Below are 27,690 nucleotides of genomic sequence, written 5' to 3'. Positions count from 1 at the left end.
TTTCCACAATTGTAAATGTTTTTTCCTACAGTCAACCAGTAGCTTTTTGCTTATTACGGATACTGCTCAAAGCCCTTTGTTCTGACAAGATATCTAAGTAGGAGTTTTTACTGAAAGTGTAGCTCTTTTGTTTATTTCTTTTCCATTTCTGTTGGCCAAAATGAAATAGTCATGCACAGAGAAGCTGAACATGAAGATGGTAATTTCTTCTCCTCCCAGTAGGACACAAGTTGCATCTGGGCAGTTTTCCATTGTCTGATGTAGCGGCATAGGAGTGTTTGAAAATCCTCTGTAGCGGCACAGTCCAAAAGTCAAGAGGTGAAGCAGAGAGAGCAGCCACCTGCAGTCTTTTTATTTCTGCATAATATCAAATACATTCAACTTAAAATGTTCTTGGACAGCTCTAGCATCCTGTAATTCCCATGTAATGCATCCCTCCTCCCCGAAGCAGTCTGAGGTTCCTTGGCTCTGATTAGATAAAAACAGTCATTGTTATTAACTAACATTATGTAAAGAGCTGATGGAAGGCCTATGAAGCAGCACCATGGTTTGCAGCATAAGCACTCATTTGCCTCAGCAGAGTCAGTGCTCAGTGCCGTCACTGATTTTCTGCGGAGTCTCGAGCAGGTCACTTCATCTTTCTGACATCTTTGTGCTGTGCAGACCAAGAAAGGAAGGGTTCTAGCACACTGCTGCTGGTTTGGGACTGGTTTGGCCCTTGCTCTTAGCTGAGGTCTCTCAGCTGCCTCAGGACATGAACAAGAGCTGCTTTTTCCTCCGACCCACAATGCTACAGCACGGTACATCTTGTGTTTGCCTTCCTATCCTGGCTTGCTCTTCTTCAGAGTCTGTTGGTGCCACTCCTTTAGTGACAGGACAGGAGGACATGGCCTCAAGCTGTTCCAGTGAGGTTCAGGTTGGACATCAGGGGAATTTCCTCATACAAAGACTTGTAAAGCACTGCAATGGGCTGCCCATGGAGATGGTGGAGTCACCATCCGTGGAGGTTCTCAAGAAATGACTGGACATGGCACTTAGTGCCATGGTCTAGATGACAAGGTAGTGATCAGTCCAAGGTTAGACCCTGATCTCAGAGGTCTTTTCCAACCTCACTGACTCTGTGATTCTGTGATTCCTGAATAACCCAAGCTGCCTACTTGGACAATGGCAGGTACAGGGGTAATTCACCTTGGTACAGGAGGAGAGAAAAGTCCTGGATACAGTGTGAGATTTAAGAGGTGAAAACTGGTGTCCCGCATACACTCAAGTGTCCCACATTTTTCACTGAACTGGAAAGTCCAAGCGCAAGCTGAACTGAGCTGTGTTGTCCCAGCATTTCTGGAAGATGTCGGGTTCCTTGCAGAACCAGGACACAACTTGCTGCTCTGTCACCACAGCACTGGTTCTCTCCTACAACTGAGAGGTTCTCTGCAAAATACAGCAAGGCAATACCTGTATTCATTAAGTGGGTCCTTCCCACCCAAGGGTGCACAGTCACAGTGAGATCTAGGAAGGAGCAAAACAGCAGATACCTAACCTAAGAAAAGGCAAAGGAGCTGAAAGGAAGCTGTCCAGAAGAGACGAGGGATTGATGATGGAAGAGGAATCATAGAGAAAAAAGACAAAGTGGACTCTGCTCACAAAAATCTCTCATAAACAATCATAATGATAAATTGGCTCTGTGTGCCAGAAACTGCTACAAATTAGCTATGATTCTTATTTATCTGTGTTTAAAGAAACCTGTTTGTAATCTAAGTTTGATGGTACATGATTTCTAACACCAAGAAAATTCAGTCAGCTTTCCATTTAGAAGAAGACTCTTGCTCTAGCAGCAGCCAAGGTTAACAGGTGTTCTCCTTGGGTTGGGACTTTTCCATTCTTTGAAGCAGGCAAAATGTCAGGAGAGCTACTCTGCCACAGTTAGCACATAAAGAAATACATTGAAGATTTTTCTCACAGCAGCAGAGGAAATAAAGAAATACCAAGAATATCTATGCAACTCCCCAAACAAAAGACAACATGAAGACTTGTTTCTGTATTAAAAATTTTAAAATGCAACAGCCTATGGACAGAAAACATTAAATAATTAGTTATGTATAAGATAGGTAGCAACAGCCATAGATACATTTTCCTCTTTGAACCACAGATTTATTGGCTGATGCAGGTTACGTAAGTATTCTACACCTTGTACAAGTCAACAATCTCTGCCAATGATTGTTATCATGTGTTCAAATGCTGATTGAAACTTGAACATTTAAAACTGAAAAATGACCTTAATAGGTAGGGGAAAATGTTTCATTCTAGTACAAACAACAATTACACCTCATTAAATACAAGCTAAAGCTTCTACATTTTTTTTCTCCTTTCTTTGTTTGCTTTGTTTCTGAACTTGTCTTTCATCCCAGTAAATTCATTGGCCAAATTAGTCACTGTTATCTGTTTTAATCATTTCATAATTAACCAAATGGAAAAAAAACCCCCAGGATGTTTCCAATTCCCTAAAACCCAAATCTTACCCACCCACTCCAACATCTGCAGATGGTAAGCACAGTCTGTCTCTTCATTAATATCAATAATGTTAGCTGCTAATATCTACATACAATAATCTTTTGATCTATACTGGGACTACTTGTATGGCCCAGTTTTGCACTCATTGCTCAGGCAAAACTAACTCTTGAATCAAAGAGAACTTAGTTCAATTAAAGGCTAAAGGAAAGAGCTCTTACTTTGCTCTTGGCAGTAAGTGCACTGGAAGAGTCCCATAAAACACAGCAGTGTTATGGGGATATTTGCCTTTGCATTCAGCAGCTGCAAGAAGGTGTCTCAGCTCCGTGAGTCAGCCCTGCTTCAGTAAAGCAACTGCTCATGGCAATATATGAACAGACTTTTTGTGCAGCCAGCAGGTTTTAGTAGGCAGTGGTTACATTCTGCTACTGTTCCAGTATCTCTTACAATTTTAGAAAGGATGTAATTAAGCAGTAATAAAGTGTGAGAGATATTAAGGACTGTCAGTCTCAAGCATTTAAAAAACAAGTCAAATCCAAACACCCCTTTTCATTGACCTAGGACATTTTAAAACAGATTTTAAGTCTTTGAGGTTTGTGTTTCTGAGTTTTTCTCACAAGGGGCTTGAGAAATTTTTTTTGAAAACTAAGATGCTTGCAGAATTAAATTATTCTAGGAGCTAAGGCTTTAGGGGAAAAAAAAATACTGAAAATCATCAAAAAGCCATTAGCTATTTCTGTTGGGTTAGGAAGTTTAGTGACCTAGTTCCCTCCAGGGATGTTCTTTTGAGGAATGTTGCTGCAACCATTCCAGACAAAAGAGATGCAAGAAAATTTGGGGTTTTGTGACCAGAGTGGTGATTGCATTCACACACTGAAGGCTGAGCAGACTGTATTTCACCAGTTGATGGTTATTCCCAGAACATGCAATTAAAATGCAGCTGTTCATTAGGAAAATGATACACTTTTCTTGCATAAGTAAGGTGTGTCATGAGCAAATAAAGGGATCATTTTTGGTCCAAAGCCAGTCTGTGAATATACACTGGATGGGAGATTTGATATACTATTTGACAGTCTGCAATAAAGAGGCAAGACTTGAACCAAGAGCAACAACAAGCCTTTGAAAGTTGAAAACGTGACTTGGAAAATATCTTCAAAAATACTTTCAATAGACAAAAAAAAATCAATACTAGCAACACTTACAGTGAATTTTTCTAGTTAAAGCATCACAAATTTCTAGGAACTTTTCTTTCTTGAAATAAATACCAGCCCCAATGGGGGCTGATCTGGTTGTCATCTAAAATAAGAAAACCACTTGCTGCTATGCTTTATTATCTAAAATAGGAAAAGAAAATCATTTGCTGCTATGCTTTTTATTAATCTTATTAATCACTGACTCACATTCCTCTAAGTGTTTGTACCTGGGCGAAAGGCATCCCCATGTTTGCAGTCTGGTATTAGCAAATTCTCAAAGGGTGCTATACGATCAAAATTTCACAAAACCTGGTCATGCAGGATCCCTGTTCATGGGACACAAGTGGCCATTCTCCTAAGGTCTGTGGATTTATCCACAAGTAAGCCCTTTCCAGTCTGGGTTCCCTCACTGAGGCAGCAGGTGTGTTTTTGCATTCTTCATTAAAACTATTGTTGACTCCGTAATTCAAATATCCATCAGTATATTTAGAGAGAAAAGATTGTTCAATACCCTCTCTTACAGTCTGTGATTATCACACCTCATGTGCTACAACGAAATCCATTTGTAGGCATCAAAACAAAAACCTGACTTTAGAAACCATCAGCCACCTGCATCTTATATTGACTTCAGTGTATTTTGCAGGCGCTCATTTCCAAAAAGACTTTCTTCAGGTGTACACAACTCCAGTCAGCCAGAGTGCCTTTTCTTTTGAGTGCTTTTGAAAAGACACATGTTGAAAAAGCTTGTTTCTTCCTTCTTTGCAGTGAATGGATTCTGTGAGGAAATGGGAGTATTAACTGTGATACAGCTACCCTTTTTGTCAAATTCTTTCACAAAGAGATCACTGCTTCTGGGACCCACAGGCCCACATATTATTCACAGACCACACACTGGGAGGAGATGCATTGACCTCAGGTCTGTTACATCACCATTAGTGTTACTCCACCCAGGATCTGAATAGTTCATTTGGATGGAGTTTCAGAAGTTATCAAGAGCAGCCTGCGTAATAAGCCATGAACTTGGGTTGATTCAGTTTTGAAAGCCTAAACAGTGCTCAAGGAGCCAGAGAGGCCAAATTTTCCATAGTTCTTCTAGGGTTTTGGTGTTGTTTTGGTTTTTTTTTTTAAATTTGTATTACAGATTCCCTATTTTATTGCTCAGTCCCAAGGAAACGAGAGAAAACTTTCATCGGTACTCATTCATCTTCTCTGTCATTTAGGAGAATCATACAAACATCCCTTCTGGATGACATGGCCTCCTGAATTGTACAAGCTGGCTGTGAGCAAAGGCCACAGTCTCTACGGCCAGACCACAGGGTTCTCCTTTTGTACAGCTGAAGAAACACAGAGCAAGTGCAAAATTACCAAGGATTCCTTCCCTTGACACAGCGGATCCTTTGGGTGGATGGATGGCAGGGTAACCCGCTTTACTCAACAAATGCACATCCTTCCCAGAAGGGGCCTGTCAGGAGTTTTAAGCAACTAAATGGATTGGGAGCAGACATAATAATGTAAAAAGTCTTTGGGCAGCTGAATAAAGGACTGCAGCCCAGCCTTGAATGTGTGCTAAATTAGACTAAAAGTCAGAATCGTATTAAGACTGAGGCAACAGAAAGAGACCTGGCTTCCATGTCCTTCCTTCTTCTATGTACTGAGCATAACCCCAGCAAGAGAGAGAACTGTGCTTTTGGGTTTTCATTTCTCAATCTACTTATCCTTTCATGTGCCCATAGGACAAAGGGGGAAAGTAACAGAGAGGGTTAATGGTTTCACTACAGTTGACTGGTGTTAAAGCCGGGGCAGATGTGGGCTTTAATTAGAAAGCAGCTGTACATACATAAACCACAGCAATCTTAATCCAGAGAGTGACAATGTGAATACAGACCTCTTGCAAAAGCACATACCTTTAATCTACATTTGTCTGTAGTTTTAGAGGGAAGGGTTTCAGCAGAATTCTATCCTCACAGGAGAGGAGCTCATAGGAGAGAGAAGGAAAAAGTATATATATGTCTAAAAATCAGAAAAGGGCACTTAGAATGTAAACAGAAAAGAATAAAAATAATCACAGAGATCAAGTACCTCAGCACCAAAAGAGAACATTAAGTTTTCCATTACCTTTCACAGAATAGATCTCTCCCCCTCTGAGCAAGGCTCCAGATGTTCCCATGGCTTTCCCTTGAGCACTGATTATGCTGGACATCCTGTGAGCCCCCCACAAACTGGTAATTATATCTAGAATTGAGTCCTAGAGGAATTCAGGTACCCAATTTTCTAGGAATACTGCCAAGGAGGAGGAGGAAATTCACTCTGCTAATTTTTACTATGGTCCACTGGGTCGAATGTGGAGGTTTCCTTACTGGGAAGCAGGTCAGTGTAGAGGAAGCAGTGCTGCTGGACAAGCCAGGTGCTGCACAGTCCTTTCCCTGCAGGCAGCAGCAAAACCACGTACAGCAAAACCCAGTATAAAAAGTGTGTTACCTATAGAGGCCCAGCAAGTCCATTAGGTCTGAAGCTTGTTCAGCCTGTGTATAAGGATATGCCCTCCAGAGAGGACAACGTCTGGCACTTCTCAGTATCCACAGAGGAGTGTTCATGGCCTGCCCCATCATATGCACTGCACATGCAGTGTCAAGGGGTGCAATGCACTTCATGCCATCAGCTCCACTCAGCTCTAGGAGTCTAACTGGATCTGAAGGTAGAGGGTGGTTAAACCAGGAATTTTTATATCTCAGCATATACTACAGTAAAACATTTCCCTTCCTGTCTTGAGTGATGGTCCATATGTAGTCTTGTACTCTATGAATGCTTACCAGCCATTGACTTTCCCACTCCACCAGTGTAGATTACTTGCATGAGAAGACCCTGGCCCTCAAAAAAGAAATTGACAGAAAAGGGGGAAATTCTTAATCCTGTCAAGAATTGCAGCAGCCCCAGAAACTTCTGTATTAGAACACTGGCTCCTGGCAGGACCTGTGGATGTGTGGAACCCACACTGGAGTGGGTTTGCTGGCAAGACTTGTCACCCCATGGAAAACCCATGTGGGAGTAGTCTGGTCCTGAAGGAATGCACCCTCTGGGAAGGATCACACTGATGCAGTTTGTGAAAAACTGCAGCCCGTGGGAAGGATCCATGTTGGAAGAAGTTCTCACAATCAGTCCAAAAGGAAAAAAAAAAAAAAAAGCAGGGGGAAATCTTACATGGGATCTACACAATGTCTAGGCAAAACTGCCTTATTTCTAAATCCACATTGGAGTCCACCACTTGAGTAGCCCCGGTACACATACACAGACAGCATGACCTTCAGCTGACAGGTGAGAGCAGTCCAGAGTCTTGGATTCTGTTTAAAAGTCATCAGTGATTCACTTCCAAAGGACAGCTCACTTCTGGCCTGGTTCAGTGGGAAAGCCACTCAGGCCCTGAAGCTGGTTGGGTAACACAGGTGCCAAAGCAACAACACATAATATGAAACAGAGGGGCAAGAGGGGAAATACCTAGTAATAACTCCAATATTAACTTTTTTCATTTTTTCAGCTGTAATAATGTGCCTATGTATCCATATGTAACCCCTCTAATGAGGGGCCTGATTTCCAAAACCATTGAGTCTCCAATAGTTTCTGTAGAAACTGCTGTATAGAAATCTAGTCTCTTATGAGGGACTAAAAATGCACCAGCATAGCTAAATTTGGGTGACTGTTCTTAACAAGAACATCTTGATATTTTGGTTTACATATCAGAACAGCTGGGGATGGAGTAAGGCTGATCAGTAAACTGAAGTGGGATTACAACATAAACCCAGTATTAATTGTGTAAGCAAAAGCCAAGGTTGGTAACCTTTTACGTGAAGACTGTGCAGACTGAATATTAAAGAAAAAAGCTCTAGAGAAACCTGACAGATTTTCTTTGCTGCAGCCACTTGGGGTGTGAGAAACAAGAGAAAACAGGTATTCCTTTGATTGACTGATAGGCTGAAATAATTTAGGATTACAACATTTTTAAATTCCACACAAACATTTCCATAAACAACTCTAACACAGAAAATCTTGGAATCATAGAATGGTTTGGATTGGAAGGGACATTAAAGATCATCTCGTTTCAACCGCCCTGCCATGGGCAGGGACACCCTTCTCTAGACCAGGTTATACAGGCCCTATCCAGCCTGGCCTTGAACATTTACAGGGACAGGGCATCCACAGCTTCTCTGGACAACCTTTTCCAGCGCCTTACCACTCTCACAGGGAAGATTTTTTACCTCATATCCAATCTAAACCTCCTCTCTTTCAGTTTGAAGCCATTCCCCCTTGTCCTGTCACTTCAGGCCCTTGTAAATAGTCTCTCTCCGTCTTTCCTGTAGACTCCCTTCAGGCACTGGAAGGCCACAATTCGGTCACCCCAAAGCCTCTTCTTCAGACTGAACAGTCCCAATTCTCAGCCTTTTCTCACAGGACAGGTGTTCCATTCCTCTAATCCTATTTGGTGGCCTCTGCTGGACTCACTTCAACAGGTTCACATCCTTCCTGTGCTGGGGACCCCAGAGCTGGATGCAGCGCTGCAGGTGGGGTCTCACCAGAGCGGAGCAGAGGGGCAGAATCCCCTCCCTCCCCTGCTGCCCATGGGGCTCTGATGCAGCCCAGGACACGTTTGGCTCTCTGCACTGTGAGTGCCTGTCGCCGGTTCATGTCCAGCCTCTCACCCAGCAGCACCCCCACATCCTTCTGGGCGGGGCTGCTCTCCATCTCTTCATCCCCCAGTCTGGATTGATCCCAGGGGTTATCCTGACCCAGGTGCAGCACCAGCACTTGATCTTATTAAACCTCCTGAGATTTTCATGGGCCACTTCTCAAGCTTGTCCAGGTCCCTCTGGATGGCATCCCATCCTATAGGGGTGTCAACCACATCACTCATCTTGGCGTCATCTGCAATCTGGAGTATGGGTGTGGATTTCACAGATTTGGAATTCCTGACAATATTGTTACTGAGATTAACAACCCTTCAGAAAGGCAGATGAATCTGAAAGTACCAGTCACCCACATATTCCTTAACTGGACCACTGTTTAATGAAGGTTATGATTTGCTCCCATTTCATTTGTGGATGTGTATCACATTTCCTTAATTTCCAAAATGTCCCACTGGTGGCTGCTGGCTTTCTGTGCACAGAAAAGTAACTAGTAAAGTATTTAATATATTGCATCTTCTTCAATTCAACCTAGCTTCAGGAAATAGCCATTTTCTCTGTCAGTGCTTCCGGGACCAATTGCCAGCACCTGATAAAATGCTGGGAGACCTCAGAAGCAGCACAGTAGTTACTGGCAGAGAGTGAATAATCTGTGAGTGAATTTCAGTGCCTACAAATGGAATCTTTCTATCCCAATCTTCAGCCATAAAATACAGTGCTGCTGTTATTTCCTAACATCCATATTATGCTGCAGCTACTTTTTCATGTATCTTCTTTTGTACAAAGCACGTTGAACTGCGGAGTGATGGAAAGGTCAGATTTGTTTTGGAAAAGCCCAAAAGCTCTTTCTGGAGTTATTAGGAGAGCTGTGAGAAGGCCCAGTGGCAATGATATATAGATAAACATCTGCATTCCTTACATACCACAATCATTTTTGCTTCAAGCAGAACTTCACACTTCCAATGCTAAGCAGATTGTGTATGTGCCCATTAGACACCCAAATGCTCTCTCCCCATTTGGTGTCAGGTATCCATTTGATAATTTGCTTTTGCATTATGAAGAGCTGTGGCTGACTCAGTGATTCTCTCTTTAGATTTGTGAAAACTCTCTTGCATGCTGAGCAAACACTTAGTCCCTTTACAATACTGTATGAGCTGATTCTTTAGTCAAAAATATTCCACTACCTTGGAGTTGCATTGCAGAGATCCTCAACTATTTTATGCACTGCCTACTTAAAAAATAAATAAAGATTGAATTACATTCCTGAGCCCAGGATCCTCTTGCACTATACAAATGTAAGTATTTAATTTGGCTTCCCTGTTTATGTTAGTTTGTTTTAGTTGCTCTGTGTCTTACTCAACCACAAGAATGCAGTATAATTTGACTTACTCAGAACTGTGTGTTTTTGGCTGCTTTTTGCTTCACAGTAAAAAAACCCCAGGTTTTAAAGAAGGTCTAAAAGTGTTTTTTTGTTCTTTAGTTTTGAAACTAAAAACTAGACAAACAACCAAAAGACATTTCATACCAAGAGCCTGCAAGTAAAGGCATAGAGTTAAAAAATGAACTGTTTGTAGTATTGGGGAAAGGAAGCAGATTGCCAGCCTGCAGAGACTGAACTCTGCTGCTCCCCCCCACAGAAACATGTTGGAAATGGTGCAGTACCCACTCCAAAACCCTCTTGCCAGCATAAATTGGTTTATGGCAGGTACAGGGGAGAAAAGGAAAAAACTACACAACAGTGATGGGGTGACTTTCCCTGGGAATGTTTATTCTAGCCCATGAGATCAGGGAGGTACCAAAAAGCTGTTCCAGCTCACAGTGTGGGAAATGGGAGGAAATGGAGCTGCTGGCTGTAGAAGGAGATGCTACAGGTCACAGGAGGTTGTCTCAGCACAGCAGCACTTCATGCCCAAGCAGCAGGACTGACAATCCCAGTCACCGAGTCACAGAGTCAATTAGATTGGGAAAGAGCTCCAAGATCATCAAGTCCAACCTTTGACTGATCACCACCTTGTCACCTAGACCATGGCACTAAGTGCCATGTCCAGTTGTTTCTTGAACACCTCCATGGATGGTGACTCCACCACCTCCCTGGGCAGCCCATTGCAGTGCTTTACAAGTCTTTGTATGAAGAAATTCCTCCTGATGTCCAACCTGAATTTCCCTGGTGCAGCTTGAAGCCACGTCCTCTTGTCCTGTCCCTTTCTGCCTGGGAGAAGAGGCCAACCCCTGCCTGGTTACAACCTCCTTTCTCAGATCATTATGGCTCTTGAAGGCATCAGTAGAGATTAAAGACACAGGGACAGCATCTAGGACAATATGGAAGAAATTTTGTGACTGATGTTACTTTTGGTATCTTCACTTAGATCCATATTAGTTTAAAAGTACATAAACTTTCCCTAAAAAGACATCGAGGATTCTCCTATGAAAAGTGGTTTTTCTGGCAAGATAAACTCAGCTTAAGCAATCACTCATATCCAGGTCCACATCAAGCTGGAGAGCTGACAGCTTTGCAGTGCAAAGTGCACGGTCAGGGTCGGGGATGGAATGTGAAGCCCAGCCCTTCCCAGACACAGGGAGCGTCCCTGAGAGCCAGCCTAGCTGAGGGAAGCTTAGGGCCACCCTGTAGATGCTTTTGCCTATTTCTATGAAATATGTTAAATGAATAACAACCAAACCAAAATAAATCTCTACAGGAGGCTGAAAGTAGCAGGATCCAGACCAATTACAGTCAAATAATCAGAAGTAGCTCCCAATTTGGAGATGTTCTTAGTTTTTAGATGCCTGAGAAAGATGTACCACATAGAAGCCCCATTTGCCACGTTTCAAAACACTGCTTTTCTTATGCCAGCTTCTACACCTCAAAAAGCTCTATCTAGCCATAAAAAGCTGAATGATTTTACTGAAATTGCTGGAGTTTCAGATCTTTACATTATGTAATAGTTTATAAACAAAAATCGGGTTGTAAAAGTATTTGAAATGAAAATTTATTCTAAGTGTTGTTCTAATGGTTGGTTATTTATGAGCACTGTGCACAAAACTGAGTCTATAATCGGTTTAAAATGCATGTACAGCAAGCATTACATTAACAAAATAAGAAATAGTCAAAGAGAAGCAGAGGCACACCCTCCTGAGACAATGCAAAGCAACACCCATGAGTAATAAATAAATAACTGGTCACAAATTTTATACCTTACAGTTTTCTCTTTCAGGGGCCAATGTATAATTATTTTGCAGATGCCATCTACAGGGGGAGTGGAAAATCTTGTAGTAAACAAAATAAATTAGGAAACTGTTCTTAAAATCTCATAATTTCTTTACTTTTGTTAGCTGTTGCAACAGGAGGAGTGACCAAGGCAACCGTTTCTTAAGCATTTATGAGGAGCCAAAAAGAAGCTGGAGAAATGTAGACACATGAATGTTAACATCACTGAGACAGAAATCAAAGTAGAAATAAGGGGTTTTTAATTAAAAAATGATCATAAAACTAAGAAGCCACTAATATCCCTGGAAAGTACCCTATTTAAACTCAGAGAGATTACATGCTCACAGACCTTAAGGTCTCATACTCTTATTATTTATACCAGGCTGCCCTCTAGCAACGAAAACCAGTGCACAGCATTCATGAACGGTTTTCTCAGAACACAAGTTGTTTTTCCCTTTCAAAAAATGTTTGCTGTTTGCCTCATCTGTGCTTTAATCTGCATCTTAAAGCTGCTATTTGGTAAATCTTCTCATTATTTTAATAGAAACAGCAAAATTGGCTACTTAATTGCAATAGTTAAATATATTTGGAGACAGTTACTGCTTTATAAAGATATATATACTTGACTAATTTTTGCTCCATTAGACCACCTTAATCCCTGATGTATTATCAGGGAAGCTGCCTCCAGCCTTTTCTTACTCAGTGCAAACTGCACTAAATGAAAAAGAGTCTGGTGATGGTGGACTCCACAGTGGCTCTCCACATCTCCAAAAACCTGGCGGGATCTTGGCTTTTTTTCTAGCACAACTTGTACAGGGCACATTGAAGTTCAAGACTGGAACTATAAACCCCCAGCACATTAGACCGCACTCATGAGGTCTGACACATCCCAACCCATTTTGCCCCTCCTACACCTTTCCCCTCAAAATTTATGATCACTCTCTGCTGCTAACTCAATCTACCTGGGAAGTAATATGCCAATAAAATACACATTGAAATAAATGAAAATGTCATTGAAATAAAAAAATAAACTATTATTTTTAAAGGAAAGTTATAAAACATATACTTATCATTACATTTCTTCTTTGGCTTGATAAAATACATGAAAATTCCCAAGTCCTGTGTTGATATTCAGGCGTACGCTAGCAAGGCACTGCAGAGGACATTCACCTCTAAGGCACCTTGAATTGAAGTCAGTAAGAGCTAAAGACAGGCTTACAGACTTTTCGAAGTGCCTGACCTAAACTGGAGTTAAGATTCTGATCTCTAATTGAGTTGCAAACCACTGCAAAAGGGCTTCATTAAGAAAATCTTGTTCAAATTAAAATTAACCCAAACTGGCTCCAGTCCTAAACTTGAGAGAAACATAATTAAATATCCTGATTAAATGGTTTCTATGATTACAAGCAATAAATAATGACAAGTTTTCTGTTTAAAAAAAAAAAAAAAGCATCTGAGGGAAAGCAGCAGAAATGCTGACAAAACAACAAAGGCAAGCTGGCAGCCACTGGGCTAAGTGAGGTCTTCAGCTACCTGCAAGACCAAACAGTTCTTTGAAATTATGCATAGTTGGAAAGTTATAGCAAAGTAAAGGTCAGACATCAACAGAAACATAATTCAAAAGGCAAATAAATTTGTATTTTACACAGTATATTCCCTAAGGACTTAGCAAAAGATCACTGCTGTCATATTGAGCTGAGGAAACATTGAGAGGAAGACATCAGTAAGATGCATTTGACTCCCTGCTTCTCTCCCTGCCATTACCCCAAGCTGAATTAGCTGCCACAGCTATAGCACCCACAGGCTGGGGGCTTGAGATGCCCAAACTGACCTACATGTCCTTCTTCCCCTCTTTCATTTCAGTGTCTTTTGTGGACAGCTGAAGTGGAGGGGTTATGACTACCAGGATAGCACTTTGCACTAGAATAGCTCAGCTGTGTGTTTGAGGAGGCTTTTGTGTTGCCCAAATAGGACAAAAAATTTGATCATTACATGTTCAACATTAAATAAACATATGAGGGGTAAAGGCACAGTTATGTATCTGTATCTGTCCTAGGGACAGCAGTGTACTGACACTTCATTTTAGAGTAAGCTGCTGGTTTGCATCTGCTGTGAACTTCATATTAAACTCAAAGCATTTCCATTAACCTTTTCCCCATAAATTTAAACCTTGGGAGGGGTTTATAAGTGACACTATTGAAAAGCATGTTGCAGTAGTGGAAAAATATGTTACATGGAACAAATCAGGAGGTTAAAGTCTCCACTCTATTTTTCCAAACAAATACTCTTTTCCATTAACCATAGCACTGGAATCCTGTACCACAGTCTTTGAGGCTGATTATGTGGAACTGCTTTTAAATATTATTTTTGAATTTATCTTTTTAACTAACCAGTGGGACACTCTTTAAATATCATCAAATTATTTCCCTTGCTTAATACAAATAACAACATTTCTTGAAATGTTCAGCTTCTTGTCCACACCCAGTTTGCTAAAAGGTCAGAATTAGATACACTAGGGATTCACACTGGATAATTTTTCAGTGTGTTACAACCAATAATTGTCAAATAGCAAAGTTAAATAGGATTCTACAGGCCTCAGGCAAATTTCCTACTGTAGTCATGAGAAATCCTTCTTGAGAAAAGACCAAGGCCTAAAACTGTTGAAGGAAAAGAATAATTTTATGAAGCCGTCCTGGCCAGTTTACACATGAGATTAACTGGTGTCGGAACTGGCAGGCTATTTGGACAGGAATGGAAAAACCCAATTAGACCTTGTTCACCTACTGCAAAATCTTATCTCTGGAAATCAAAAGTTTGCATATGTAGGGGGACACCAGAAAGCCCTAGTACTGAAAAAACTTATGAAAATCACATTGATTCAAAACAATGGTTAAACATAGTCCTAATAGTCCTGAATAAAGTCCTACTGCAATGCATACTTATCTTCAGGTACATGCTTCAGTGCTTTCCTGATTCAAGATATTAATGAACACACTGTTTTCTATTAAAAGTGCTTTCTAAACTGAGAAATACAAAACTTCAAGAGGACCTGTAGCCACAGAAGATGTTTGACACTCACAGGAAAATCACCATGATCTGATAAAAATACCTCTTCCATAGAGAAATCAGATGCAGAGCAAAATGCTCCAAATGAAAGAAAAGGTAGCAAGGAGTCTCTGAGGTGAAGGGAAATTTTGAAATTATGGTACACACCGTGAAACCCTAATTTTGAACACCGCCTTTTATTCCTCTTAGTTTGCCTTTTTTTCTTCCTCTTCTTCTTTATTATAAAAACACTACCCTATATCAAAGGGCTATTGTCATACTGTTTTGCTATGCATACTTTCCCAGGATATTTAGATAGTCTAACTGCAGGCAGCAGAGATATTAAAAGTGTGTTTAAAGAAGAGGGACCTCTAAGCCATCTTGGAACAGAATCACTGCATGGAGACAGTGATGGTGAGAGAAGGGAAAGGCAATGCAGCAGCTGCAAGAGCCAATTTTCCCCACAGTTAAAATATCAGACAGAATGACACTGATGGGCTTCAGGCTGCACCTGACTTTTAATGGAACCTTCCCTGATTTGTACACTTCAGAGTGAAATCAAGTTCAACAATAAAGCCCTAACTCTTGTCACAGGAGCCTATGCATTAGAAACTGGGTTAATCACAACTCTGAGATAAAGTGTCTTTCACTGTGTAGCTCATCTCAAGAAAGGATGTACCAATTATCTGACAACTTCTGCACACATCTGAAATGTGTAAGTTGAGAAAGAATTACTTGGATTTATAGCTGTGCAATGGAGTAGAACCAGGACTATTTTGCTCAATATTTTCCCTACCATTTGGAATAAAATTTTTGGTAATGGAGTTGTTAGTATGCAGGAGTAAGTTGCTTTGAAGTACTCTAGTTTATCCTATCATACATATAAAACTGAACGAATACAGTAAGGCCAAAGTGAACATTTCATAGAATGGGGATAAGTGTGGATTTGATGGCTGCTAATAGCAATTTCTTAATATATTCTCCCACTTTGCTATGGCAAACCTGCAATGCTCGGGCTAGGCAGATGCAGAATGTATCAAATTAGTACCTTAGGGCAAGGAGTACAATGTGATGTTTCATTATAAACTCAGGGAAGCAAACTACATCTTTGACATACTCTGCTTCCAGACATTGCTGAGGCAATTGATAATTCTTTATGTCTCATGTGAGGATCACCAAAGGAAATCTCTGGAACTAGTCATTAATCAAACAAAGAATAATTCTGAGTTAAAATTTCTGAAATGCTGCCAAAAGCATTTGTGGAAATTTGCAATGACAACTGATGAGAAACTCAATGCCTAGAGGGAGGGAGGGTTGTGGCTTTCCTCTGATTTTGTTTTGGCTTTTTTTATTTTCTTTTTTACTGATTGCTATAGAATCCTTATAGGGAAAATCTTTCACTCAGTCCTTTGTAGAAAAGAAAATCAATTTTATAAACAGTTTATATTATACTGGCAATTTTCCTGTAGTTATACAGAATGAGACTTATCCATTCCAACAATAGGTTTCCAACTAAAGAGGAAAACCAAAATATAGGGTAACAGAATGGGTCTGGAATAGAGTGGGACGAGCCACAATCAGAATGCACTTGGCAAGAGAAACAGGTATTAAATTGGGTTTAAAACACAAAGGAGAATGTCCCAGACAGTGGGGCAGAAAGGCAAAAAATAGGAGAGAAAAAATAAATGAAGGAACTCTGGTAGATAGCAAAAACTGCCTATGTCTAATTAGCCTTAGCTAAAATAGGAGAAATATATTCTAACAGGCCCTTGCAAATCAGCTGTCAGGTACAAAGAGAGGCCTCACTTTTCAGGTTCCTGGCATAAAATGATGTATTTTGCACATTTTTGCACATTGCCTAGAGAAACACGGCTAGCTATGGAACACCGTACTGTAACATGAAGAAAGACAGTTGCAGTAATCAAGGCCATTAACCTCAGGTTTCCCTATGCTACCAAACATGGATCGTTACTGTTCAAACAATCCAGATAGACAGAGTGTTCAAGGCACTAATACTTATGATACTCCTTAGGCTTTTTTTTAAACTCCAACTTACTTCAGGTAAGTTCCTCCTTAACGTTTTCATGCTGCAGTGTCAGGTACAGTGCTTTTACTCCTCCCACTGATTTTACCAGGGCTGGCATTCGAGGCCTAATTTCCAATTATGGTCACAGCTTCGGATAATGCAAAGTGTCATTTTTGTACCAACTCTATCATCATCATAAAAAGATAATTATCTGTCAATCTAGTGGAAATCTTCCTACTTCCGTGATTTACATGCGCCAGACATAATTTTGAAGTTCATGCTACAAAGAACTCCCTAAACAAGAGACTGTCTCATAAGAAAAACAATTGGTGACATCCTGCCCAGTGAAGTGTGTAAAACATTCATCTGCATTTCCCAGTCTATTTTGCTCAACAAGTTTCTGTAACGGAATTCTCATTTACACCCACACCAGTCTGGTGACTCGACTGCACTGGTGAAAATAGAACTTTGTTTCTCCAGATCAACCAACACCCACAGGCAAAGTCTCTCACACATTCCTGGATGCTCCAATCCAAACCCTGATTTGCAGACAGACACAATGGCAGATGATTTATGGCTCACGCTAGACTTGGGGTAGGCTCACAGATAAATCAGTCCTGGTAGGACAGCACTAGTTCCAGGTATTTTGCCACTTCTTTCCAAGGAAATCAAAGACAAAAGCCAGTACTTAGCTTACGCTGGGTACTCAGGCAAAACTTAAGTTATATGATATTAAAGAAATTACTCAGGTGAAGAAAAGAAGAACAAGAACATTCAAACATTTAACTCTCAGGAGCACATTTAGATGATTTAGAGGAATCATGAACTAAAGCATCATGCTTACAGGAAGATGTACTTTCTCCATACATCTATTTGATAAGCACCATAAGCATTAGTGTTCCGCTATGAGGATGATGAATGTATGCTAATGCTTTTGTTTCCATGCCAAACCATCCATCTGCTCTCTGCTCAGAATTCTGTCACACTCCTTTCTTTTCACTTTTGCCCTATGCTATATTTAAGTTAAAAATACAAAACTATGCATTATCACATACATGTAATTTATGATCTAGACTCTCAGTATTGATGAAATTCAACAATAAGACAATAGAACAAAGAGAGAATGGTTTTGAATACTAAGTTTCCAATTGTTTGAGATGTAGCATTGCTTTATTGTGTTGCATTAGCAACCTCTTCATAACAAGGAGAGACAAAAAGTGTTTGAATTAATTACCTCATTGGTGGGGGGGAAAGAATCTCATCTTTTAATGCACAGTTCATCTGCTAACACATTCATCTGAGACACTAATGAGAGCCTCATGCTGATATACCACTAGCAGTGCACATTAAATGATAGGTTATCTAATAGCCATCATTACTACTGGATTTAGGTTCTATTAATTTATGGAAAAGGTGTCTATGAAGTCTTTTGTATTATCACTTGCTGCTTCAAATACAGAAACAGAGGTTTGCATTAGGAGTTTGTAGGAGATTAGTAATCAGACTTCCTGAGTTCACCATGAAATTTATGTGATATATTTATAAACCAACACTAGATATGTGTAAGTGCTTCCTGCCTGTTTTCTCAGAGTGAATGCTGCAACATGAGTCATAATTATTCAGGCCATAATCTATGATATTCCTTTTGGTCAGCAGAAGTACTTCAGAAAGCTCCTGCTGGAGTATAAATACAGATGAAATGACCAGCCTACTTCAGGGATTGTCTACTCTTCTAGCTTCTAGGACAACATTTATGATTGAAACAGTTAGAATTGAAGACAGGTGAAAAGACGTGATAATAGGCCTTCTTCTCCAAAGCACCTCCAAAAGGGATGTTCATAGTTGGGCACTCTCAGCTGCCCTTGTACATGTACAACTTAAATGGCTATTTATTGTCACAGGACAAATGCTTAAATCCTCAGCCCCAGAGAATGCCACTACGAGTGTGGAACTACAGCTACCAGTATATATGAAATACATTCACATATTCATGGCATCTTCAAGATAAAGTGCTCAGACACCCCTTAAGAAGCACAGCTTCGTTGCATCAAGCAGACAGTCCTACCAGAATGATTAAGTGATCGCACACCATTATGGTTGAAGCACAGTAAATATTTTGTTCTCCCTGTGATGCCACTATTCTTTCACATGTATTAAAAACCTGATGTTAAACCAAAAGCACATCCTGAATTAATGGTGATATTCAGCTCTTTTCTCAGACACACAACTGCTTTCCAAAGAAGCACCTTCTCATAATCCAGTCCCATGTGGCTTGAATCTAACCCAGTTACAGCACTGAAACCTTTTCCCTTTTCAGTGTCAGTACAAAGAAAACTGGGGACTAGCTCCTAATCCATGCTCTGGCAGCTTTAAAACTGGCCTAAATAGGTTACTGAGGATTACTTTTGGCACTGCTTGGGAAACTTAACTGATGTCAAGCCAACCTACCCCGCTTTGTGCCAACTGCCTCTTGTTCTCTTCTAAATCAAGGAAGCACCATTAAAAAGTGCCAGGGAGAAAGCCGAGGACTTGGCTAAAGTACACTTCGCTCTGGTGACCTGTGTAAGCACAAGGGATCCACAGGGAGCACTTACAGACCAGAATCTGGAGTAGCTACTGTAATTTGTTCTGGGCACCATATAGAGATGAGTGTCTTCTCCAAGACTGTGCCACTCTGGCAACTCCTTATTTTGTTCATAAGTCAGAGTTTGCAGAAAAGTTCCTAAATGTTATGTTTTCCTTCCTTCCTTTCCTTCCTTTCCTTCCTTCCTCCCTCCCTCCCTCCCTTGCTCCCCTTTCCCCCCTTACCTTTCCTTCCCCTTGCCCTTGCCCTTGCCCTTCGCCCTCTCCTTCCCCTTCCTCCCTTCTTTCCTACCTAGCTCCCTCCTTCCCACCTCCCTCCTTCCCTCAAAACTTTACCTGAAATTCCTTTCACTCTGTGGGACCACAAACAGTTTAAAGTGAGTATTTAGCATGGACTCTACACCAGACTGAGCTTTCCAGAAGTCAGAGATCTGCAAAACATCAGCTTCTCTGACTGCTTTGAAATTTAGGAAATAGGGCACTGCTATAAAATATTGTCACTACCATTACAGGTGAAAGAACTTTATTTTTGGATCATATTTCCTTTTCCACCTTTTATTGAAGAATTTTCTTCCACTATGAACTCTTAAGGGTTAACTGGCATTGGGTGGAGGAGGGGGAAATCAGAGGTCAGCTCATGTTCTGATATCAGTGAACTCACAAGTTACTCCTTAAGCATGTGGTTTCATCCTAGGTTCTTCCTGCCAGCAATTTCTCACTTTAATCATACACCCACAGCAACCCAGATCTTTAAATTCAGCAATTCTTTCTCAGGTTTCAGCAAGTCATTGGCAGCCTGAGCTATTTTTGGGATATTTTCTCTACTGCAGATGCAGCTCAGGAAAACGCAGGGAGCATGCTAAAGACCTGCAGCTATTTGCCTTGTACAATTTGCTCATTTCTCTTTATTTCTCTGTTTTCCTGCACTCATCACTTAAAGGACAATCTTTCTTGCAAACAAAATCCCCGGAGCCTGATTAGAGGGACTGAAGGCTCCCAGACACGGATTGCCTGCCAGCCACAGCACGGTAAGGACATGGACACTTTTGGCTAGCCTTGCATTGCAGCTTTTTAAGCTTTGCTGAACGTTTATTTGTGTCCATTGCTTCCAAATCAACACTGCTGGCATGGCAGGCAGTCTCCAGCTCCTGGTCTCCATTTTCATTCCCTAAAATCCTCAGCACTTGTAAGTAACACATTTATACTCACCGTCTCTTTGTGTGTTCTAGAAATCAATGACTGACACTAATTTTGATCAGTTTCAGGGGTCGGGGATTTTTCTTTATGTTTTATTATCTTTTGGACATCTGTAATTTGCAATCCTGATTGAAACTGTAGATATTTTTACTGCCGGATCTTCCCTGTTGAAGGTATATTGTTAATTTTGTTATTTTAGCTCAGCAAATTATTCAAATCAGGGAATGGTTCATGTACAGTAGATAGAAATATTATAAAAACGCCCTGCTCCTGCTGATTTACGGTTTCATACATTGCTTTCCTGTCTTGTGTACTGGCTCTGCTCAAATACCTTGAGGCTGCAAGTACTGAGCAGTACACTAACACTACAAAGGGATTGACAGCACAAAACCAATGCAGCAGACAGAGCTGTACTAAAAATGACAAGGTTTTATCATGCAGTTATTTTATTTGCTCACCAAGAAATGCACCAAGTAACCTCTGCAAGAACGGTGAAATTTCAAATTTATAGGACATACTCATTTATTAAAGTGCTTGTAAAAATAGTTTAACAATCCTTGGGGACATTTTACTTATACACACAGTTCATGTCTTGTACAATCAATGTACAAGCCAAATTCTGTGAATCTCTGGTAAAAGAAAGTGGAAAAGGGATTCTTTTGGTCCTTTTATTTCAGGCTCCTTAGGAAAAATGGAATAGCTCTATGCTTTCATGTGCAGTAATATGATGACTGCAGAGACTTCCCCTGAGGGTTTAATGTACACCATCCACATATTTGATTGCAACTTAGTGTTTGTTGTCCTGTTAGGGGAGGTTTTAGAAAGGCTGACTTTGCACTAGAGGTAGGCGGCCTTCAGACAGACTAAGCAATCAAAACTACCTGTGTCTGCTGCCAGGACAGACAGGAGCATAGTGAGCAATTGCAAACCCACACTACTTCCTATCAAAATGCTTAGACATTGCAGTCTGCAACAGAAACAAAAGTTAGCACAATCTTCGAAACAGTTCTTTAGCTTATTTAGTATTTATTAGTTTAAGTACTAAACGTATTAGCTCAGTTTCTAGTTTGCAGATGTTTCTTAAGTGATTTATAAAACCGATGGAGGGATGGGAGAAATGCTATATGTGCATATGAATGGAATTAAGGTCTTTAAGCTTTAATTTTCAGTGTGGGAAAAGTTCTGGTGTCGATATGCAAAGAAATAAAAAAACCCAAACAAACATGTAGGATGTAATGACTTAGACAACTAGAAGCAAAAAGTGAAAACTTCAACTGGTATCAGTAGATTTAGGATCAGGCTCTGAAGGTGGTATTTTTATTTCTGAAAGTCTCTTAACAATTTTGAGGCAATTTCTATGATGTTCTCAATGTTGCTTTTGAACATAAGGCTGATACCTGAGCCTGGCTCTCTCATCCAGCTGGTGAGTCTGCCTCAGTTTCACTGAAGTCACTGATACTAAATTAGCTGAATGATAAATAGGCAGCAATCCTTTAATCCTTAGTTCAATTTTATACCCAATCCCAAATGTTAGTACTCAGATTGCTTGAAATCTTGAGACTCAACACATTTCCCAGGGACCACAGGAAGAAAGATTATTTACTGTTAACAGAGAAACTGTTATGTCATTAGACAAGTTACAGAGCACACATGTAAAGCTAGATCACACATTTTTCTCTCAAAAAACCCAGTGTTGCTCTCAGCACAAATAGAAGTCAGGTGAAGGAAGTTTTACCAACAGGACAGGTCTGTGCAGATTTGAGTGTTTGGGGAATTCAGTGAGATAAACGCAGTACAGGGATTATACCTGTACAGACAACCATTCAAATAGTGCTTGTTAGGGCTCATTTTAGAAAATGTTGTCCTAAATTGTGCCATTGATAAAAATTATCATTAGAAAGACAATGCATGTTGTTTCACAAAATGTGCAGAAAGGAAATAATCTGAATAATGAAAAAACAGATGCCATATATAACTGTTTATTTTTAAAACAAACTGTTGCACACAGGAGCTCTCTGGAAATTGAAAACCTCATCTTTTTTAGAGGAGGAATATAGACTATGGATATTAGCAACTCTCCAGACCTTCCCAACTGAGCATATACTCATGCCATGTTAATATACTCATTTTTTGGTGTGCATATATACTAAATCAGTCACACACAAGACACTGAAGATTAATTGACTCTATAAATGACTAATTTATAATTCAGCAGTGGCTATGATGCCAGGCACTTCATAACTCATGCTTGATGATCCTTGCCTAGAAACCAGAATATAAAAAGGGCTAATGGATATCAATAATGGCAATGGCTGAACTGGAACCCATGCTGATGTAAAGTAGAACTTGTTCTAGACTCAGAACATGAGTCAAAAACTTGATTATTCCTCAGAATATCACGGAAGTCGGTCCCTCTAATTTTAGTGACATCCTCAGACACACACGAAAGCTGCAATAAGATACTATACATGAACATAGCCATGGTAACTGGCCAGTTATATTCCATTTGGCTTACTTGGGTTTTTTTAAGTTTACAATTTTAGCTTAAAAATCAGTTTAAAAAAGGTTAATTGGTCCTGTACTACTCTGCAACTGGCTAGGCTAAAAGCACCCATAGTTTCAATGGCTCCATTGACATGCAGTAACTTACTACACTGCAACAACCCGATCAGATGGCTGAGCCCTTCATTAAAATTGAAGGGACAGTTTTATTTTTCCTGGCTGTCACTTTGCACCAGATTAATTCTATTAAATCCAGTTGAGGGACTGTGTTGAAAGAGGAATCATCAACAAAAAGTGAATAGTAAAAATTCTTCAAGGACTGTGTCTGAATTTTAATACGCATACAGAGCAGGGCTCTGCAACAAAAAACTGACAAATTTAGCGGTGTGCTGGTGTATGTTGGGAGGCAGCATCAGTTTAGAGGAGGAATATCACAGAGTTGCAGAAATGAGAGAAAATGTAGTAGGAAATTAAGGTCTCATTGGAGGCAGGAGTAAGCAAACAAGGGGGCCGAGGTGACAGGCTGCAGACTTGTGTGTGAGGAGGCAGGAGGCACGCACTTGGCGAGTCCGAGCAGCTGGGCATTGTCTTCCCTGAAGCTGCTGAGCCCTGGCAGCACCAGTACTCCCCAGCCCTCTCCCAGATGGCAACAGCAGGATGAAAATGCTCTGCAGCCTGTTTCTCTTGGATCCTCCCACCTCCACTTATTCCCACATCATCCCACAGCAGGAGTAGGCCTTGGCCCATTTCTGGATCTCATTTCAACCTCGACCTCAGCCTCTGATAACAGTTAGAGAAGCACCGGGAAGTAGTAAGGGCTACCTGGGAAGGATCAGAGAGGGGCTACAGGGCCTGGACAGCTGAGTGGAAATACCAGAGGAATGGAGAGATAACAGACATACTGGAGGAGTGTGCAAAGAGACAGGTAGACAAACAGAAGTGCAGCTGCTTCCATCCAACATTCCGAGTGTAAAAGAGCTGAGAAAAAGACAAAAACATAGAATCACAGAATCACCAGGTTGGAAGAGACCTCTAAGATCATCGAGGTAATAGTGTAACATATTACAATACACCACTAAAGATAGAGACAATAGAGACAGTACAGCACTGATGGCATCCTATAAGTATGGGTGAGTGCCTATTTGAAATACTATCTAGCCTTTGTCACTCACAATGCAGAAAGAGCAATGTATATCGTAACAATGAGGCAGGAGTATGAAGGCTATTGGTAAAGATATCATCATGGAAATTAATTATTTAAGATGTATGACAATGTTGGCCCAAGAACAAACAGATATAAATCAAATATAGCAATTAGAATTAGGAGAATACACTGAAGCAGTGAGATGGGAGCAAGAAACCTAATTATCGGGTTTTTATTATGAAGAATGATCAAATGCCAAAAGCACTGCCTGTTTTTGCAAGTTGCTGCAACATTCTTATTGCTCCAGGACTGTTTCTAGGTCACCATCATACATGTTAATTTAAGTGAGATACAAATCAGTCTCTGGGTGTGATGAATGGATAGGTGCTATAACTTACTTTAGAAATGTTGCTCCTTTTGACATCACTATGTACAAAGACTAAGATAACAAATACAGTAACATCAGCCTCTTTCAGATACACAAATAAAACTAGCACTTTGAGTTAAAGAAGAATGAATGAAGCAATCTTGGTTCTTGTTGATATTCTGAAGAATCTTGGAAATCTGTTATGAGGCTGCATAGATTAGGGTATTTTGAATGTATTTTAAGTGTAAACAAGAACCAAAAAGTTACTTCCATGTTAAGCTTTTCCTCTATTGCTCAAAAACCAAATTGACCTGACCATTGTCATTAATGTTTCATGAATTTCCATGATAATGCTTTGTAGGCTGCAAGTTAAATATAATTCCTGATACCATCTTTGGCATTTCTAGATATTGGCTCCAATTAAATATAGCTGCAATGGATTCCTTAACTGTCCCCATCAAATATGTCAACCCTTCTTTAGTCAGTTCTCATGGATATTTCTATAATCTTGCTGATTCTTGATTGACTTTTGTTTTGCTACACCTAGTGATCAAGCTAGCAATCATAAGAAATAGAACCACTAGCAAAGGCACCTAAAAGTTATAGTTATACTTGAAAGTCCAAGCCCAAGTCACTAAGGCAAGTCACTGACAGATACTAATGATATACAGCAGCTCCCAACTCCAATTTCTCATTATGCAATATCTTTTCCTCTGCCACGTCCTTTCAGTAATTGAAGTCACTAACTTTATCTGAAGCTAGATAAAATACACAAACTCAAAGAATATAATATATCAATGCAGGAATGGTCTACTAAATGCAAATACTACTTTTAACAAGGATAGCAAATGCAAGTAAAATTTTGCTCTCATTAGCACTGGTTCACATTTATCCCTAAATCTTTTATGCTATGACTGTCTTTTTTGATGCCAGACCCAGTATTAACCTGTCAGTACACAAAATTTGAAGGTAAACAAATCACTTTTATGTTTGGCAAAGAAAAAACAAAAGGTCTCAGTCAGGAGGGAGGAAAGAGATTACTATCCCTATCCCTAAGTATGAGAAAGCCTTCAGATAAGATATTGATCCATTCGTATATATGTCTAATAATTTCACCATTTTAGAGTTAGATGGAAACAAACAATATCTCAGTCTTGCAGAGCATGCTGACATCACATGGCCCCCAAATTTAGTTCTTTCATGTAGTTTGTCTGTGCTGGTGTTATTAATAGGCACACTAATATGGGAACTTTGCCCTGGCTCAGCTTTGACTCATTGCATGGCCTTGGGCATCACATAACCTCTGTCTCCAGTTCTCTATCTGCATAATGCATTTGTCTATCTAGTGACTTTGCAGAGTCATGGGGCAAATAAATGAGTCAGTTCACAGAATTTTTAAATTGAAATACACTGGCTTCCCTTCTGCATTTTTATAATATATTTCCTGAATTTTAACATAAACTTGCCTTTTTCATAAAGGCAACTGAAGTGTTTAAATAAACAGAAAGAAGAACTATTTAACACTTCCAAATTAAAACTTCCTAGGATTAGTACCTTGAACTAAAAGAATGGAACCATAGCCACGTAAGACAGCCTGTCACCTCACAGACCAAAATACCTTTATCTGATGTTTTTAAAAAATCTCTTTACTGTCCAGGGGAGAGGAAAGAAAGAAGGAAGCTTAATTTTGCACCATGCAAAGATTAACAGATCACATAGTTAGTAAAATCTGCACTGCAAAGTATGGTCTGGGCATAATGGATGGAAGAATCTGTCAACCAATGTCCATTATTACACTGGCAGTGAAAGAGCTGTATTATTTTGGAATCTAAACTGGCTCTGAGCACAAGAGAGTCATATTCATTTGACTACACCAGAGGATATAAATCCTCCATGTGGCTGAGATGACTTGCCCAAAGCTAATCAAGTTAGTTATATGCTTAGTTCATTTTTTTCCTGTTGTCCATTGAAACTAATCAAATTTTCTCTAGAATATAACTTCTCTGCTGCAAGTCTAACCCTTTACGTCTTAAGGAGACAAAAAACCCCTCCATCAAGGCAGCCCCTAAGGGGACTTTTAAGGTATTGACATGCAGTACTCAAATGTTCATTTATTTGTAACAGAAGCCTAAAGATGCAAAAATAAATTACAGAGTCATCTGACATTAGTTTAAAATGCAAAGATGAACAAAGCAAGCACATTAATTATCGAAAGTTGAATAGTTCACCACTGATTATTGCTTTAGTGGGTGCTGCAGCTTTACAAAGCCCAGACATCCAGCAAACAACTGATGCCTGATTAGATACAAGCAACTGAATCTTTCAAGGTGGTGTTCTTGGATGCTCACTCACCCATTGCTGTCTTATTTTTTCTTATGACTTGGTTAATTCTTTGCTTGGATTAAGGTCTAGATCAAGAATGGACCTTAATATAAAGGAATACTTATAATGCTGGGATACACAAGACATGCGCTGACCAGTGTTGCTGTACTAAGCAAGCAGTGGGTTACTCCCAAAGTTAGTCCCTTTCAGCTGTGCTAACCAGGAGCATGGATCTCGTGATAGCACAGCTACCAGAGAATGGTAAATGCCATCCCATTGCTAATTATATCACTACAGAATAGTGAGAAAAAATAATGTATTTCCCAAATAAGGCTACATGTAGTTATGTTAGAATGCACAACAGGTTCCTGGTCTTGGAAGCACCTTGTCCATTCCACAAGAAAAAAGAACTCAGAGCTCCAGCCTAATTCATAGCTTGTGTCCTCATGGAACCTGGCAACAGGACAAGGAATAAAAAACCTCTAAAGCTGATCTAATCACTAAAAATGACATAATTATTATGACATAACTACAAATTTATGATAGATCTAGTCTGACAATGCTATTTTAGGACAACAGGTCAGACAAGGATGCAAAAAACCCAAGGTCTAATTCATTCCCGGTGTAAATTGGCAGCATTCCCGTTGATTTCAATGAGAGGTTTACTAGTTCACTCCAGCTCTAATTTTTAGTCAGCATCTTTCCAGTATTTATGATTGAGTTGCACTAGCCTAAAAAGTACTCACTTTTAAATCCAAAGCAAGAACCTCCAGAGAGCTGGGTAAAGGCATATTTTCATGTAAGGGTGTTCATCTAGACAGTGCATTTAGATTTATTCTTATTGGAGTAACTTTCCCATATAAAGTAAAAATTTATTAAGAAAAAATTTAAAAACTTCAGAGGCATAGCAGCAAGAGCCAGTCTAAAA

At 40.0% G+C, this 27,690-nt stretch overlaps 1 protein-coding gene across 2 annotated transcripts in view; it reads left to right on the top strand.

The window, feature by feature from the left end:
• Nucleotides 1-20,059: 20,059 nt before the first annotated feature.
• AMMECR1 (AMMECR nuclear protein 1) overlaps nt 20,060-27,690 on the top strand; it is a 99,588-nt gene continuing 91,957 nt past the window's right edge. Inside the window, exon 1 of one of the 2 annotated variants that reach the window (XM_042029089.1) lies at nt 20,060-20,258. In XM_042029089.1, coding sequence (XP_041885023.1) covers nt 20,087-20,258 — 172 coding nt within the window. In that variant the 5' untranslated portion in view covers nt 20,060-20,086. The remainder of the gene's footprint in view (nt 20,259-27,690) is intronic. The other variant, XM_042029084.1, reaches the window with a different exon arrangement.

Source organism: Corvus kubaryi, unplaced genomic scaffold (assembly GCF_017639235.1).
Source record: "Corvus kubaryi isolate FWS band 111438036 unplaced genomic scaffold, C.kubaryi_AGA036_p1.0 130, whole genome shotgun sequence".
Lineage (NCBI taxonomy): Eukaryota > Metazoa > Chordata > Aves > Passeriformes > Corvidae > Corvus > Corvus kubaryi.
The sequence above is the reverse complement of the archived record's forward strand: the minus strand, read 5'-3'. Positions and strand labels throughout refer to the sequence as shown.